At 43.4% G+C, this 16,584-nt stretch overlaps 1 protein-coding gene and 1 long non-coding RNA gene across 2 annotated transcripts; one reads left to right on the top strand and one right to left on the bottom strand.

The window, feature by feature from the left end:
- Positions 1 to 49: 49 nt before the first annotated feature.
- On the top strand, positions 50 to 5,014 carry LOC120697489 (heparan-alpha-glucosaminide N-acetyltransferase-like). The gene is made up of 13 exons (XM_039980743.1): positions 50 to 305; positions 381 to 518; positions 1,345 to 1,426; positions 1,526 to 1,602; positions 1,698 to 1,804; positions 2,284 to 2,416; positions 3,135 to 3,251; positions 3,372 to 3,463; positions 3,612 to 3,678; positions 3,800 to 3,878; positions 3,973 to 4,064; positions 4,318 to 4,461; positions 4,628 to 5,014. The coding sequence occupies exons 1-13, from the start codon at positions 99 to 101 to the stop codon at positions 4,766 to 4,768; spliced, it is 1,476 nt and encodes a 491-aa protein (XP_039836677.1). The 5' UTR covers positions 50 to 98; the 3' UTR covers positions 4,769 to 5,014.
- Positions 5,015 to 5,270: 256 nt separating this feature from the next.
- On the bottom strand, positions 5,271 to 7,407 carry LOC120697490. Its single transcript, XR_005684506.1, has 2 exons — positions 6,266 to 7,407; positions 5,271 to 5,487 (listed from the first exon to the last, which is right to left on the bottom strand). It is a non-coding gene; the product is annotated as an uncharacterized LOC120697490 (long non-coding RNA).
- Positions 7,408 to 16,584: the final 9,177 nt, after the last annotated feature.

Raw genomic sequence — 16,584 nt, forward strand, 5'->3', positions numbered from 1 at the left:
AGACCTGAAATTATCTAGATTAGCAACGTTTTCTCTAACAACCGCGGCATAGCAGTATAGCACAACTGAACTGCGGCAACTGAGAGAAGACCCCCAAAATGGACGCTACCGTCGTCGCCATCGCCGGCGACGGAGATGACTCCGTCCGGCGCCCCCTCGTCTCCCGGTCCGAAGAGATCCTCCCCTATGCCGACCCCCCTTCCCCCCAGCGTCCGCCTCTGGACGCCGGGGCGTCGCAGGCCGAGCAGCAGCGGAAGCCGCAGCGGGTGGCCTCGCTGGATGTGTTCCGTGGCTTCACCGTCGCCGTGAGTGGAGATTCTACCCCCCCCCCCCCCCCCCGAATTTAGGCAACTTGGTTTGAACTCTGATTGCGTGCGCAGATGATGATACTCGTGGACGACGCGGGCGGGGCGTGGCCGGGCATCAACCACGCGCCGTGGTTCGGGGTGACGGTGGCGGACTTCGTCATGCCCGCCTTCCTCTTCATCATCGGCGTCTCCGCGGCACTCGTCTTCAAGGTAGAACACTGAACTGTGGGTAGCTACTAGTGCTCACAGCTGCAAATTTCTGTAATAAGCACATCAAGAATCAAGCGGGCAAGCTGTAGAGAATGGTGAATGCTTGAGTTTATTATCTTAATAGTTTGTCCGCGTGTAGTGTATCCTAAGCCCGGGCCTCCGCCTCCCCTTGTGCATTGATTCCACCATTTGGTTCGGGGATTGTTAACATGTCCAACTCCCACCAAAATGAATGGGAAGTTTCAGAGAATTTCATTGCTATGCGATTTTCCATGTGGATTATTATATTAACCTTTTGTGAGAAAGTAAGTTTGTTTGTCAATCAGGCTCCGTCTAAAGTTCGAGTGCGTGCAAAAATTTACAGTACTAACAAGCAATATTGCTAACAAGGCTACTGGGCTCTCTTCAATGCAAACACGTTGACTTTTTTTTTAATCTCTGACAGCTCGTGATCAATTTCACTGATGGTTCAGGAAAACTACGAACCACCCAAGTATTTACAAAGTCAGGGAAGGGCTCATTCCAAACTTTGGACTGACCCGGGCTTTTAATTCTTGTGCTCATAAACCCGTTGACTTTGGCTATTCTTGAAATGGGTGGCCTGTCTCATTTCCAGCTTTGATGCCAACTATGAAAATGTGGTTACTTGTAAAGATTGTGCTGGCATGGTTATAGGTTATGAAGAAACTCGAACTCTGCATGGTTCCTAAGAACAATACAGTTCATTTGTATTTCTTCCTTTGGATGTTTGGTGTTCTTTGCGTTTTTGACCAGTGCCAACATTTTTATAGAATCACGTCTCACAATTGTAGATGGTGAACTGCAGAAAATGCCAAACAAGACGGCAGCAACTAAGAAGGCTATGGTTAGGGCTATCAAGCTTTTCATCTTGGGTGTGATTTTACAAGGTTATACTTGCCCCTACTTCGCAAATTAGCCCACATCAGCCCATCCTTATCATCTATTTTGCGTTCGAGTTTATCCTTGTTATGTTTTTTTACTTGTAGGAGGATACATTCATGGGCGTCACAAATTAACATATGGTGTTGATTTGGATCAAATTCGATGGCTAGGTGTGCTTCAGGTGATGTACAGAGCACATATTTTCTAAGTTGTATATTCCATTTCTTTTCTATTTACATAATGTTTGATTTTCTTATTCTTGTTATGCTTCTTTAGAGGATAGCAATTGGATACTTTCTAGCAGTAATTTCAGAGATTTGGCTTGTCAACAATAATTTGGTGGATTCACCTGTATCATTTGCGAAGAAATACTTCATGGAGTGGTTAGTCAATATGGGCAACATTTTAATTTGGAAAAGTTTGTTTCTACCATTTTGAATTTTTCACAAATCATTAGTCAGCATTTCATAAGTACATACTTTACATCCCATCCTAGTTGCTACTTCTTCAGCATGATTATATCCCCTGGTTTGATAAATTGAGCTCTGCCTCCACGCAAACTGTTTTGTGATATCAAATAACCTGTTTAGTTGCCTGTTCACTTAGGAATGTTGTATTCTTTAGTTGATTAATTCCTTTCTTTGTGTAAGTTTTAAAAATTCTGGTCTTTTTTGTATGTTTTGTTCATTTAATCAGCTAGAGATGTTTACAAAAGATTTAGCTGTGGAGCAACAACCTATAAGTTCTCTCTAGTTTGGGTATATTCCATATGAGATTAGTTGTGCTTGTGCAGATGGTTCAAAAAATATTTCTAATGAAAGGTACACTAATACCGATACTGACATTTGTTTATCTTTTGAAGGATCATGGCCATGATGATAACAACACTTTATGTTGCCTTGGTATTTGGCCTTTATGTTCCAAACTGGGAATTCAAAGTTAAAATTAGCGATCCAACCTTTTCAACGCCAATCAGTTTAGTTGAAATGAGGACGGTAAGAAGAGAATCTCCCTTTTATTCTAATTAATTATTTGAAAACCTTTTGCTGTGAGCTGTATGATGAAAATTGTCTTCTGTGGTACAGTGTTATCTGCTTTTGATACTATAGATAATTTGCAACGGTTTAAGAACGTAATGCTTCTCAATATGTGGGTAATATGTTTGAAAGAAGATGAAACCTACTCAAGCTGCTGCAATTCAGCTATTTCTAGTTGATGTACACCTAATATGCTATGAGACTATTTGTGTTAACTTATCAGCTAATTCTCTTTGCTCTGATATTTGCAATGTTAGTTTGTATGATTGGTAGTATTTCAAGATTTGAAGTTTCAGAATTCACCATATTGTTGTTGTTTTTGTGTTGGAAGTTACACTAAATCGGTTTGTAGCATTGGAAAGCGGAACAAAGAACATTGGCAGTTACAAACTGAAATTCAATCATACACAGATTAAACCTACACATAGTTCCAGTCATTTATCGCGTGGAACCAGAAATTTGAACTCAAAGTTGAAATACAAATTAATAAAAGATCAACTGGTTTTCTAAATGCCGGTTCTAACCAGCATTTCTGGGAGCCACCAGCTTCTTATGCTATATTGAAACCTGGGAGAAAAGTGATTATAATTCATCCGGTACTTGCTTCCTTTATTTTTACTGTCAAGCAACTAATCATCATATCTACCTTGTTGCACTTGTTTTTGGTAATTTGCAGATCCACTGTGGAGTTAGAGGTAGTCTTGGACCACCTTGCAATGCAGTTGGCTTGGTAGATCGAGTTTTGCTCGGTGAAAATCACCTGTACAAGAATCCAGTCTACAAAAGGACAAAGGTCATTCAAGAAATGGACTGATGTTCCCTTTTTCACTCTTTAATCAAAGAATCTGTATTTGAAAATAAATTTGTTAGTACTATATCCTAACCATCAAATTTCTTTTGTTTCATCCCATAGGAATGCAGTATTAATTCTCCTGATTATGGACCGCTTCCTCCGAATGCACCAGACTGGTGCTTGGCTCCATTTGATCCTGAGGGTTTGTTAAGGTAGTTATGCCTACATCTTGTTATCATCTATCGGTCCATAAAATAAACTGTGTGGAGAAAACATCTAAAATCTATCTGAACCAGATTTTGGTCTAATGCCTCTCTCGGGCAGGCAAATCAGGATATAACACCCTTTATAATTTTGCAGTACACTGATGGCTGCAGTAACTTGCTTTGTTGGATTGCACTTTGGTCATGTTTTAATTCATTGCAAGGTATGCCACTTGAAATGCAGTACTTCCTGTACTATAAGCTCATCTTTTAGGAACCCTTGAGTATCGAACAAAAAAAAGGTAAAATCACTATACTTCTAGACTAACCTTGGTTCTGCTGCAGAATCATTCACAGCGAATGCTATTCTGGTTGCTAGCTTCGACGGTGCTGACAATCTTTGCATTTTTACTGCTACTATTAGGTAATTATGCATTTTTCCAGAACACGACATGCAGAAGTTCATTATTTTAGTTAGTCCTTCCATTCTGATGACACATGTATATGTTGATTTTTAGGCATGCCTTTCAGCAAGCCTTTGTATACAGTGAGTTACATGCTACTCAGTGCTGGAGTATCTGGATTCCTGTTGCTGCTGTTATACTACATAGTAAGTGCTTTGGGTTCCATATCTCTGGTTTGTTTGCTACATTGTGAGTGTCCATCCATTGTACAGAAGAGAAGTAACATCATTCTTGATACATATAATCCTTGCTTCCTGGTGACTGGTAGTGTCTTACTGTATGTATGTTAGTATGTAAAGGTATATGCATCAAATTGTTCCGAACTTGGATCTTATGAAGGCAGTGCTTATTATTCCTTTAGATGATTCCATCGTATTAACAAACCTATATTTTGTGCAGGTTGATGTTATTCATATCAAGAAGCCATTTATTCTATTCCAGTGGATGGGCATGAATGCGCTTATAGTCTATGTTCTGGTTGCCTGTGAACTGTTCCCTACTCTTATTCAAGGGTTTTATTGGCGGTCACCTGAGAACAACCTGGTAAATGTCTTGTGTTGCCAGATTTGTGATATCTTCTCACATTTACTGATTTATACCAGCCTACTACACATGCCGAGGCATAGTAGGAGCGATCATCTTGTACTGTAGGCCGTGCCCTTGTTATTTAATTTCAGAAGACGTGACTATAACAATAAACTGTTTTCAGGTGGACATTACAGAGTCTCTGCTCCAGGCCATCTTCCACTCGAAACAATGGGGTACCCTGGCTTTCGTCCTCCTGGAGATAGTCTTTTGGTGCCTGGCCGCTGGCTTCCTCCACATGAAAGGTGTCTACTTAAAGCTGTAGAACCAATCATGGACACATATAACTGCGGTATCCACCTCCCTGTAAATATCGGGCGCAGAACTACGGCTGCCTGGCTACATTGTTTCATCTGTAAATGTTGTGTGGGTTGGGACCCATGATTGTTGCGGTTGATTTCGGGACTGGCCCATTATCTATCACATGCTCCTCCAAATAGAGAAAATGGAAGTTGTAAATACTGCTGCTGTGAGGTTTTTTGCTTACCAAAATTTGTGCTCCCATGCTCTATATCATGCTCTAATTTCTGAGCTTGCGTATGGCTGTCATGTGCTCCCTGGGACCCGGGCTGGACGCTGTAAGTAGTGTGCTTGCTGCTTCAGATGGTTGTCTGCGATGGAGTGCAGCCCGGCCCAAGGGCCAAGGCTGTGTCGTCTGTTGGTGTGATGGAATGTAGTTTCGCTGCAACTTCTAGTGATTGTTGATCGCCCAGAATGGTCTAACTGTCCTCCTACCCTTTTCCAGGGCAAATAAATAAAAATGAAAATATCAAAATCATGTCCTCTTACGCGTACTTTTATTGCGCATATCAACCTAGGAGATCTTAGCCAGGCATGGTGAAAGTTTAGCAGTAGTGTGCTTGACTGAGGCTGCTATGGGCCTGAAAGGTATACCATCACCTTTCAACCAACCAAGCTGGAGTTGCAATATTGGTGATGTCCTATTTCCTAACTGTAGCGGTGGCTACCTTGTCTGCTCGTTACCTTCGTTGCTACCTAACCATGAACGTCATGTGCTTGTACTTGTTGTAGCTTGCAAGGTTACTGCTCGCAGGGAAGCTATGAAGGAGGCAGCCAGCAAGGCGAGGTCCAAGGACAACAGTGGCGACTTTACGAGTGCTGCGCACGCTGAAGACTCCGATGGCGACAGAAATAAGCAGTTTGATTTTTCCAGAACGGGCGATCGAACCCGGAATTTCATTACCCGACGAGCAACGAAATTACAGTTTTGGTGATCGTTTCAGTTTTGGGGTGCACTGCTAAATGTGCTGCAGCAAAGTACAAAGCGACAGCACTCGGGGCTGCGAAAAAAAATACTCGAACGCATTGCAAGTTGTGCTAGCACAAAAAACAAGAAACAGATGACGCTACTGGTAGCTAAACTGGACTTTGTGAACAGCAACCTGCCCACTTCGATTAGTATTGGATCAGGTTGTCTCTTCCTCCACCACGAGTGTAGACTTGCGAGTGGAACTCCAGAGCCGCCGTCTGGAGGATGAGGACCTCTGTTCCAGCTTCAAGAAGTACATGGTCGTCTCGGGGCTGGTGACTTTTTTTTCGAGACCGTGCCTGAGCACGTTTTTCCTTAAGATGAGGAGAATTACACGACGCAACTACGAACCCTCGTAGCGCAGAAAACAACCACTAAGTTGGTGACAAGCGACCTAAACTGAAACAGAAAAGCAAGAAAAGAAAGGAAACTCCTACAGCCCTGAAAACCTAACTAGACGACCAAGCACAACTGAGTCAATGAGATAGAAACCTCAACGCCATGACTACTACAGCCGCAACGGCAAAGCATCCGTCCGGAACATCTAGCAACATCTAGCAGCGACCACAACAAAAGCGGCAAAGCATCCGCTAGTGACAGAACACGACGGCGAAGCATCCGTCTAGACCAACCAACAACGACCATGACCACGACAATAGCAGCAAAGCATCCGCTAGAGCGGCAGAACACGACGGCTAAGTATCCGCCATAGACGACACAAAACAAAGGTGGCAAAACATCCACCAAGCCCCAATGGCGGCAAAGCATCCGCCAAACATGAATCCGCGGGAATCAAACAGAGCAGACCATGGCGCAGAAGAGGTCATGAAGCACACTTGGACGCAGAAGATCAATCCTCTCCAAACAGGGACCAGTAACGGCAGTTGACGACGCCTAGTGCCGGCACCAGCCGGAACATCGGCCACCGGTGCCCGGCGGCCCCGGAGCATCAGCAGCGAGGAACCGGCCACCGGGCGAGCACAGCCCAGGAGGCCATGCTTCCGACCAGAGGCCGGCGCCGCCAGCAACAGAGCAGCAAGCGAGCCACCCGCGGCCTGCGCTCCGCGCGGGGCCCAGGGACGACGCTGGCCTGCCTCGCGGCTGGACAGCGCCGCGCACGCGTGGGAAGGGTGGGGCCGTGGGACCGCGCCGGCGCCGCCACCGAAGCAACAGCGAGCGGGCCACCCGCGCGCCGGCGCCACCGCACGCTCGAGAGCCGTGAGAGGGGGCGGGGGGCCGCGCCAGTGCCGCCGGGGACGGAGAGGGTGACCCCATGCCGGCCGGGCGGAACACCGCACAGTGCAAGATCCGACCAAGGGAGGCATGGATCCGGCGAAGGAGCGAGCGGATCCGGACTCCGGCTGCCACCGGCGACCAAAACGGAGTTGGAGGAGGCGATTAGGGTTCGGGGCTGAGGGAGAGACGAGGGCTGAGGGGGAGAGGGGGGAGGGAGGGAGGGAGGCGGCTGGCCGACTTCGGCGCAACCACGGGCCGCCGCCGCCGCCGGTGGCCGGTCGGCCGGGTGGCGGCGGCGGCAACAGGGGCGGTTTTGCGGTGGGGAGAGGCAGTGACACAGGGAGGGCGTGCGGTGCTGGGTCGGCGGCGCCCAATTGGTCTCTGTCGCACAATTTGTATGAACTCGGGTCTGTAGACCTGCCCAGTAAGAAAGGAGCAAGCAAGACAGACCACTTCAGTCGGTGAACGAATAAGCAGTTTGATGATTAACCTGAACTTTTAGGGTTAAATTTAACGTAGAACACAGGAGGAGGCTCAGATTACAGAGGAATGACAATATAGGTTGGTAAAGGACAGTAAAATTTAGTCTAAATAATCTAAAGGCCGGGCCTTAAAAGTGTCAAGTTTTAATCCTATATAATTTTGAGTTAAAAAAATAAATGGTCATATTGAGCTGTGAAATTACTACTAGAATCATGGCCCATTACCACTCCTAAAAACTGTCCCGCACCCCCACCGGCTATAAAATATAATTTGCTTTAATTCTGAATCCATAGGCTACCAAGCTATATTGGTACAGAATAATAAGAAGATAGTGAATAGAAAAACATAGATAACAGTGGCATGTAAGCACAGAGGTTGGAGAGTGGCCGTGAGTGAAGAGAGAACAGAGGAGGTATAGATGACTGGCAACGAGAATGAGAAACTACCTCTGCTGCGCACTTGGAAATAGGAGGCGTCTGGAACTATTTCTCCAGCACCTAGTGCTATGCTTGCGTGTGCAGAAGAACTAATCCTTGCCATGTTGGACTGGTGGATCTCAGCTACAATGCTACAGCCTACATTATTGCTCCTCATGGATGCCTCCTGCACGTAGCAGGTTGAGAGTTGCCAAATGGCCTTGCTCATTTAATTTCCTCTATGTGACTGCTAGGTGGAACTTAGTTTAATAGGTGAAAAATCAGCTCTTTTTCTTTGTCTCCAGTTGGTTTACTGAATCAAGTGCAAGGTTGGGTGTGATTTCTGAATAATTACCGTGTCTCTATGAAACAATCATCACACACTAAAGAACTTGATCATGTATTCACTCACCCACTCGGCTCAACCATTAAAATCACCGGAAGTTATCTCTAGCAATATTTCAAGACATGAGTATGCCCACTGAAATGCATGAAATTAAGTATGTTGGCACACTTCTTTTAATTTAATTTGTTTCCATTCGTTTATGTAAAACACCGGACCTCCCATTCATACAATCTGTGGTAAGACGCCTTTTGGTTCTCAAATAAAGGGGGGGGGGGGTGTTTGGTTCCTTTCATCTAAGAGATGTGCGAATTAATAACACTAGTCTATCAACCCGTGCTCCCGCACGGGCTAGTGAGAGACATCTAATAATTATCTATCTCACGCTCTCTTTAACTAATTAAATACTCTAATTTAGTACTGTAAAGATACATGTATATCATTATGTGATTGTAATAAATGTGATAGATTTAGTTATTACTAATAATTTTTTGTCACTTTGCATCACACCACCATGCAGCGGCGGAACCAGAAATTTTGAATAAGGGGGGCCGAGCAGATACTTTATACTATACGTGAGAAACATATCAAGATATATATACGTGTTACTAATATTTTAGATAGAGAAAATGCTTTACATATGTTCTGTTTGCACTTTACAACTTCGCAGACGTATTGCGAATTTGTATTCTCTTTCTTTCATAAAATAATATCAAATGTCTTCGTTTTTTTAGTTTGACCATGTTTTCTGAAAAAAATTATAACATACTCCCTCCGTCCCACAAAGAGTGTAGTTTTAGGAAATTTCAGACACATTACTTATCTAAACAAATGACTTTGTTACCCCTAATTATTTCTACCAATTATGATTGAAAACCACATTATTTATTTGGTTTTCTAGAAATGTAGGGTATTCTAGAGTTTGAAATTTGTAGGGCATTCTAGAGTTTGAAATTTTTACTCAAATGTAAGGCATTATGAGTTGAGAGTGGACCCAATCATCTTAATTGTGCATTATTTTCGGATCTTTTCTAATAAAAAGACATGCATGCAGCCATGCAGGGGAGGTGCACGTGGGGGAGGTGCATGAGAAATGTCATGCTACTTTAATTATTAGCACATATTTAGTTAACCAAATAGAGTCCCAATACTTAATAATTAGGGTAATTAGGGGTAGGAGAGTCTTTTATATAGCCATAATTTATTCTAAAAACTCCAGAATGCCTTATATTTGGTGACGGAGGGAGTAATATTGGAGTCTTCGGGTTGGATTTGACTAGTATTTAGCTAGCTGCCTAGGTAGATGTGTATACGTGCACCGTTCAATATGTGTTGTTGGGTATGTTAAGGACGATAGCCGAGGAACTTAAGTACAAAGCATCGTTGCATTGATTGACCTTTGTGTTGGGCTTTAGAATATAGGTGGGGGTTAAAAATTTTCACTGATTTTAGGGGGGGCCGTGGCCCCTGCTCGCCCCCCCTGGTTCCGCCGTTGCCACCATGTATGTTTGATATATATTTAATTGAACACTTGAGCTATGTGAACAATATAAAAATTGATATTCTATCTCTTCTCTTATACATGAATATATGGTGACATACACATTATGGTTAGTATTTTTATATAAATAATAACATAAATGATATATTAATAATTATAGAAATAGTAATTTAGAATTTTATATTGATGCATTTTAAGATTTTATTATAATAATATAATTTTGATTCAAATTTGGGTTTGTTTTAACTTTTTATTATGTTATCATTGGATAATATATATATGAAAATTTAGGGGATTGTTTGATATTATTTTATAATAGCATAAGTGGGTAATTTACATGAAGATTAGGGGGTTACTTCAGATTATTTTTGTAATGGCAGAGGTGGGTAATTTAGATACATATATATTTAGGGGGTTATTTTAGTCTATTTTCATAATGGCAAATGTGGATAATTTATTAGAAAATGATTAGAGTTGCCGAATTGATGGCCGGATGTTTCTAATTTTTGTGAGAATTTGTAGGATTTCTTTATTTGTTTAGACTGTCCACCTAGGATCATAGGTGGCTTTATCTGGAGGCTTCAAAAGAAGCCTTCAATTAGTAATAGTAAGATGGCTTATCAGGGTACACAGCGATAGGATGTCGTCTGCCAGATCACTAACTTCTATCATATGGGCAAGTTAAATTGATGTGGTTGAACTGCACGGACTCACCCACCAACTTCCCACTACCGCAGGCTTGAAGCAGCATGGCCAGCTTCTGTATATATGCAGTCGGCCTCCTTCTTCTTATTAGCTATCTATGTGTGTACCTTTTATTCTATATCTCTTTAGCTCTTAGTACATATATAGCGTGCAAGGCGGTAGAATGAAAGTAGAAACAACAAAGAACTTTGCTGAGAAGAAATGACAGTGATGAGGAAATATGTGATTGCAACAAGCAGGATACAACACATTAGGAATATGAGGCATCTGGAACTACAACACCCGTTCAATGGTTAATTCTCGTGTAAGGATGATGAAGCCTGCAGGGTCGTTCAATGAGGTCGTGATTGCAACAGGGATTCTCGTGTTGCACTAGCATGGACGCCTCACTGCTTCGGCTGTCCAAAGCTTTATGTGATCTTCACGTATGGCGATCTCCCTTAACACCCGCTCCAGCAACAGAACCATCAGTGGAAAAAAGAATCTATTTTGGTAGCGAATAATAATCTTTCTGTAATAAATTCCATACCAACCAGGAGCCAGGAGTTGAAGTAGAATCACCGCACGGTGTCGTCACCCATGGGCGATCGAGCAGGTGCTCGATCACGCACGGGTGCCGCCGCCGTGCGGTGGCATCCAAAGAATAAGTTCTAAAGAAGATAATCATAGAATTAGGCATGTTATGGAGTGGATATTGCGCCAAGACTAGACAAGAGTCCTAGCTAAGAGTAGTATTAGTATTTGCGCCAAGGTTAGGTGGTCCAGTAGAACAACATTTTTTAAAATATTTTAGTGAATAAGTTAATCTTATCTTATAAAGATGTAATTTCTTACCTTTTACCTTCTCAATTCAATTATAAATTGTTATATACAAGAAAATAATTAGTAGCTATTTTTCTGCTAGTAATAAATAAGATTGCTTATGAAAAAATAAGAGGGTGAAGTTCTTTGAACCGAATCTTAGAGTAGGTTATGGCCCACCTAGCCCACCCCCTAGATCTGCCCCTAGGAACCATGCATGCCCATCATGTGGCTAGCGTAGGTGTCCAGCTCGTGAGCAGCGTTCTCTAGGAAGACCTCGGTATTGCATGATCACGTAAGAGTAGCGTTAGCGTATGTGAGATAATGAATCAAAGTACGGGAGATAATTCAAAGCAAAGAGAGATAATAGTTCAAGATAATATAACAAACAAATAGAATCGTTCACAATGTGTTATATCCGACAATCATATCTAAGATTCGAGTTATGGTCAAGTATGGATCCGATACCAACTCATCGTGACTTTTAACAAAGGAAAGCACAACAGCTGTAACTGAAGTGCCAAAAAAGGAACTAAAGATACATTTCAGTGCCAAGTAAATGAGGTAAAATTTTCTAGTATCACAAAAGGAACCAGTTTTTTTTTATCAATGCTCTATAGAAAAAAAATCATTAATTGTTTACCAGCTGAAAAATATCTGGACCTGTTCTTTCCCCGGTGACGGCACTGTAGATATTTCCTAACGAGTATGTAGTTTAGTTACGCGCTCAATGCTGATCAGTGGTACGTTATGAAACGTGATTCCCATCCATGCACGCATATTTACTCGCACACTCTCGACTCTCAACCATGTGCATGCATCAATGCGGAAGATATTGCACTGTACTACCACTTCGAGGCATGAGTATGCATGGCTATAATAAGAGGCACATTATGGCCTTACCCATGTGTACCATCTCATTGATCTCTCTTCTGCTTCATGATACCACCTTGCTCCTAATGCAGCTTCTCTCATACTAGATGAAGCTAGAAGCATGATAGCGATCCGGGGAATAGGAGGCATCAAGGGCATCCTGTGCTCTATGCTCAGAGAAATCGTCAAGCAGCGGGCCAAGGTCTGATACAACTCGAGAAGTCACTGTCTGTCCAGTGAAGCTAGGTGGCGGTGGCTGTCCGGACTTGACGTACTCCTGTGATGGCTCGAGCAACCGATCCCAATTGCTGCACATGACGAAGATGCTTGTTGCCGTCGATGGCAACCAGCAGATGGGCTACCGCGACGGTTGACACACATGTTGTTGGTGCCGCTTGGATGTGTAGTGGAGAGGATTGTAGATGGTTTGATATTAGCTAGCTAGCTAGGCTTCGAGGAATCCGTGGTAGTCGGTGAACTGTTTATTTGCCTCGATCATATCTTGGCCGGTATTTGGAACGAAACCAGATGCATGGCCGCCTAAGGGTTATTAGGACTTCTTGTGCCCTTCTACTGTGGATGTTCAATAATGTTGGCTGACGCTAGAGCCCACACGATGACATGTTCCAATTCCTTGGCCATTGGATATACACCGAAATTATTGTGCCGTACTATCTTACTATTACTAATTGGAGATTCTTTTTGAAGCCTTTAGGTAAAGCCACCTAGAATCCTAGGTGGACATCCAAATAGCTGATATTGAGGGCATACAATACCAATTCCAAATTCTATGTCTTTCAACTCCTTCCCATAGTAACAATGTGTATCTTTCAGCAACTCTCGAAATCAAACACACAACACACAGTCAATACAAAGAGAAATCAACAGAGCTTGATGAGAACCTACCAGCTGAAAAGGATCGGGAGCTTGAGCACGAAGAACAAACACGTTGGGAGCAAGAGGCATCAGGGACATCCATTGCACTGTTGCACAGGGAAGAGTCAGCAATGAACGGGCTGAGCTTGGGTCCATGTTGTTTTACAGCTAGAGAATCGTCTAGCAAGAGCAGGTGGGATTTGGCTCTCGTCCAACTCGGACTCAGCTGGCTCGACGCTCAGGCCTTTTAGTACATGCAGTATATGCTTCTCGACAGCAACGTCCCCAGTGAAGCTCTTCCGATCCTGCTCATCCTGTTCGCTGATAGTCATCATAGGCTAGTCTGTGATCCTGGGATGGCTATGCTTGACTGTACCTGACTGGGAGTGCCTGTTCAGTTCCGATCCCATGCATTCGTGTTCATCAGGGATCCCTTGCTGGGCGCGGCGTCCTGCATCTGACCAAAAGATCGTCCTAGCAATTATTTCTAGACATGAATTACGGCCAAGTGTATGTTCCCGTCAAATTATGGCCGAGTGAAACACTTGAATTGTTAGCCATGTTTAATTAGATCCTAATGAATGGAGTTGCAGCACAATATATGAGTACACGTACCACACAAGGACGTGTGTGTGCACTTATAGAAGCCTTGAAGCAGTACCCAGCCATTTATTTTCCTAGCATAGGAAAGATGCATTGCCTTGCCTCTTGTTGCGATATAATCAGTTCTTCCTATGCGGCTATATATGACTACTCATCTACTCCTATTCTACTCCCTTAAGATAGCTTGTAAAATACATACCGAAACCAAAACAAGAAAAAAATCATAACAATAGAAAGGATCAGTTCTGCAGAGAGGAAATGCCCATGAGCTAGCGAGATACTATACTGGTTTGGATCCCAGGCTAGTGCTACGGAAATATGAGGGATCAGGAATATCCGTTGTTGCTCTCGGCTAAGATTTAGAAATATCATACAGCTAGTGTGGGGGAACAGAGCTACATCCCTTCATCCAGCGACGCATATAATTGTGCAGAAGTGAGCAAGATCTCGCTGTCCCGCATTGCCACACACTTTGTATCACATCAGGACTCACCGCATGTTAAATTCAGATTCGAGAGTGGTTGCAAAATTCTAGACACAAAATCATATCCCTTGATCCAGCGCTGGGGCTGCACACATTCCATCAGCACTCGCCATTTGTCAAAGGGTCTGCTTAACAAGAGGTTAAATCCAGAATCGAGAATTATTACAAAATTATATTCTAGACATTTGTAAATACTACCCTCAGGTTTTATCACTAGATAATTAGCTAGATAACACATCTTCTCTAGACATTTGTTCTCCTGCTTTAGGCATATATGTAAGTACTCTTCTCTCCAATGAATGTATAGTTTTTTTTAGATAATGCCAATGAATGTATAGTGTCTTTGATATATATAAACATTAATTACAGAGGCATCTTAAAATGTTTTCTTGTATACTAATTGACTTGATCATCATAAGGAGGATATTTGAAGCATTGACCCAAAAGATTGATAACTTGTTAATGTAGCACTACACTTCTATTTTTTTTTTGATGGGAACTACACTTCTAAAATTGACTTGATCATAATGAGGAGAGGCCATTATTCAAAATGTTTGATTAAATACATTTTGTCGTGGTGCTGCAAACCACAGCCGGGTGGCGGAAGGCACCCGCCCTAGCCCAGAGGGTGTGTACTCGGGGGTTAGCTAGTCTTAGATCGATCTCCCTCAAGAACACGATGAACACCGCTAGATTTAGAGTGGTTCGGGCCGCCGGAGCGCAATACCCTACGTCCACTGTGTGTTGTATTGCCTTCCCACGAGAGTGTGAGAGTTGCGAGAACTTGTGTCTGTTTGGAGATGTCCTGTGATGAGGACATCACTCCTACGGATACAAACGACACTCCTCAAGATGATATACAAGGTCCTATTACTCGCGCACGTGCTCGACAATTGAACTTACAGGTGAGTTCGTTCCTAAGTAATGTTTATTGTGAATCTGAGAATAGATTGCTACCTAATGACTTAATTGTACTTAGGAACAAAGGAGAGGACCAGCAAGGGTGTGGAGAAGGCCTTGGAGGCGTGGAGGACCAGCAAGGACGTCCGGATCAAGATGGAGGCCCAAACCGATTCGACTTCGTTTCAGTTTCGGACTCCAGGAACAGGCCGCACTAAAACGGACGCCCAGGTTGCATACGGAGTCGGATTTGGGCGCACTTGATATGGATGGAAAGATAATTTCAAGACGCTTCCAATGGCTCTGGTTTCAGGCTCAAATTCATCCGGAGTCGACAGGAATCGTCTGTGGAAGTTGGCGTCCAGAATCTGTTCCGGTGCTGCGTCACTGTTTTTGGGCCGATGGCCCGTGTATCGTGTTGGAGCCCAATAGGGGCGCGTCCAGGGGGTTTTGCGCGACCTAAACCCTTATTAATAGCCGCCGCCGCCATCGTGAGACTTGGGTTTTGCTTAGATTCATTCTGTCAAGAACAGTTGTCGCCGTTCATCGGTTTGTGAAACCCCAACTTGTGAGATTAATCATTCATCTGCAGAGTCACTCTATTTGAGCTGCGTTTCTTTCGAGTTCTTGCTTGTGTTCTTCGTTGCGCTTGCAGGGATTAGCCTTCTTGGCGAGGTCAACCGGGTTGTGACACGGTTCATAACCAGAGGAGTTGTGGTGCTAAGATTGCTGGATTCGGGTCTTAGGATCTGAAGCCGGATCGGTGTGTTTCGCTCCGCCTACAACGAGAGTTATCCAGAACCTGACGGAAGATCGGGAACCCACGTCCCCATTATTTGGTAATCAGAGACTCAGGTTTACTGTCAGGTTTTACATCTATCTTAGTTCGAGTGTTTTTTTGTTGTCTTTCGTCCCATAGTCCACGAAAAAGCCAAAACAAAAAATTAGGGTTTAGTTTTCCCGTCCCATAGCCGTGTTTAGCCTTTTGCATAATTCTTTTTCAGAGTCCGTCGTGTTGAGTTTTGTGTCCTAGTTCATCGTCTTGTTGCTGGTTAGTTCGTGTTTTGGTCCAGTAGTGTTTTTCCATCCCCGCTGCCATCAGATCCACCATCGCTTACCACCCGATTTGGGTTTTGTTCTCCACAGAAACCCTAATCGGACCTCCGAACTTCAAACGGCCATAACTCTCGCATACGGATTCGGAATCAGGTGAAATTTAACTTTTCGGACAAGAGAAAAAAAATTTCGCATCCGTCTGTCCCCGGCCATGCCGGGTTGGGTGATTTCAGAATTGCAAAATTCGCATCAGAAAATTGTCTGTCGGAGCTCGGAAGTTTCTGCACGTTTTTTAAAGTTTTTGCAGAATTTCCATAGGCCACATCTTATAGCCGTTCGAGCTGAAATTTTGTGAGAAGCCTATTCTAGTGAGGCAGTTTGAGAAAAAAATATCAAAAAAATAAAAGAAAAAAAAAGAAAAGTTGATTTCTACTAGTGCCTCCACCTCACGACGAGCTCCGTTGAGCCCGATTCAGTGCTGTTTATCGTATCCATACTTGATCTTGATCCTGCTTGTTACCATTACTGTTCTAG

Source organism: Panicum virgatum, chromosome 3K, assembly GCF_016808335.1.
Source record: "Panicum virgatum strain AP13 chromosome 3K, P.virgatum_v5, whole genome shotgun sequence".
NCBI classification, from domain to species: Eukaryota; Viridiplantae; Streptophyta; class Magnoliopsida; order Poales; family Poaceae; genus Panicum; species Panicum virgatum.

What these genes read in the sequence shown, in the direction of transcription:
- LOC120697489 (XM_039980743.1), top strand. Translation starts at nt 99, where the DNA reads ATGGACGCTACCGTCGTCGCCATCGCCGGCGACGGAGATGACTCCGTC. An exon ending in CTTGGGTGTGATTTTACAAG is followed by an intron (nt 1,427 to 1,525) that starts GTTATACTTGCC and finishes TTTTACTTGTAG; the next exon opens with GAGGATACATTCATGGGCGT. An exon ending in ATTTTTACTGCTACTATTAG is followed by an intron (nt 3,879 to 3,972) that starts GTAATTATGCAT and finishes GTTGATTTTTAG; the next exon opens with GCATGCCTTTCAGCAAGCCT.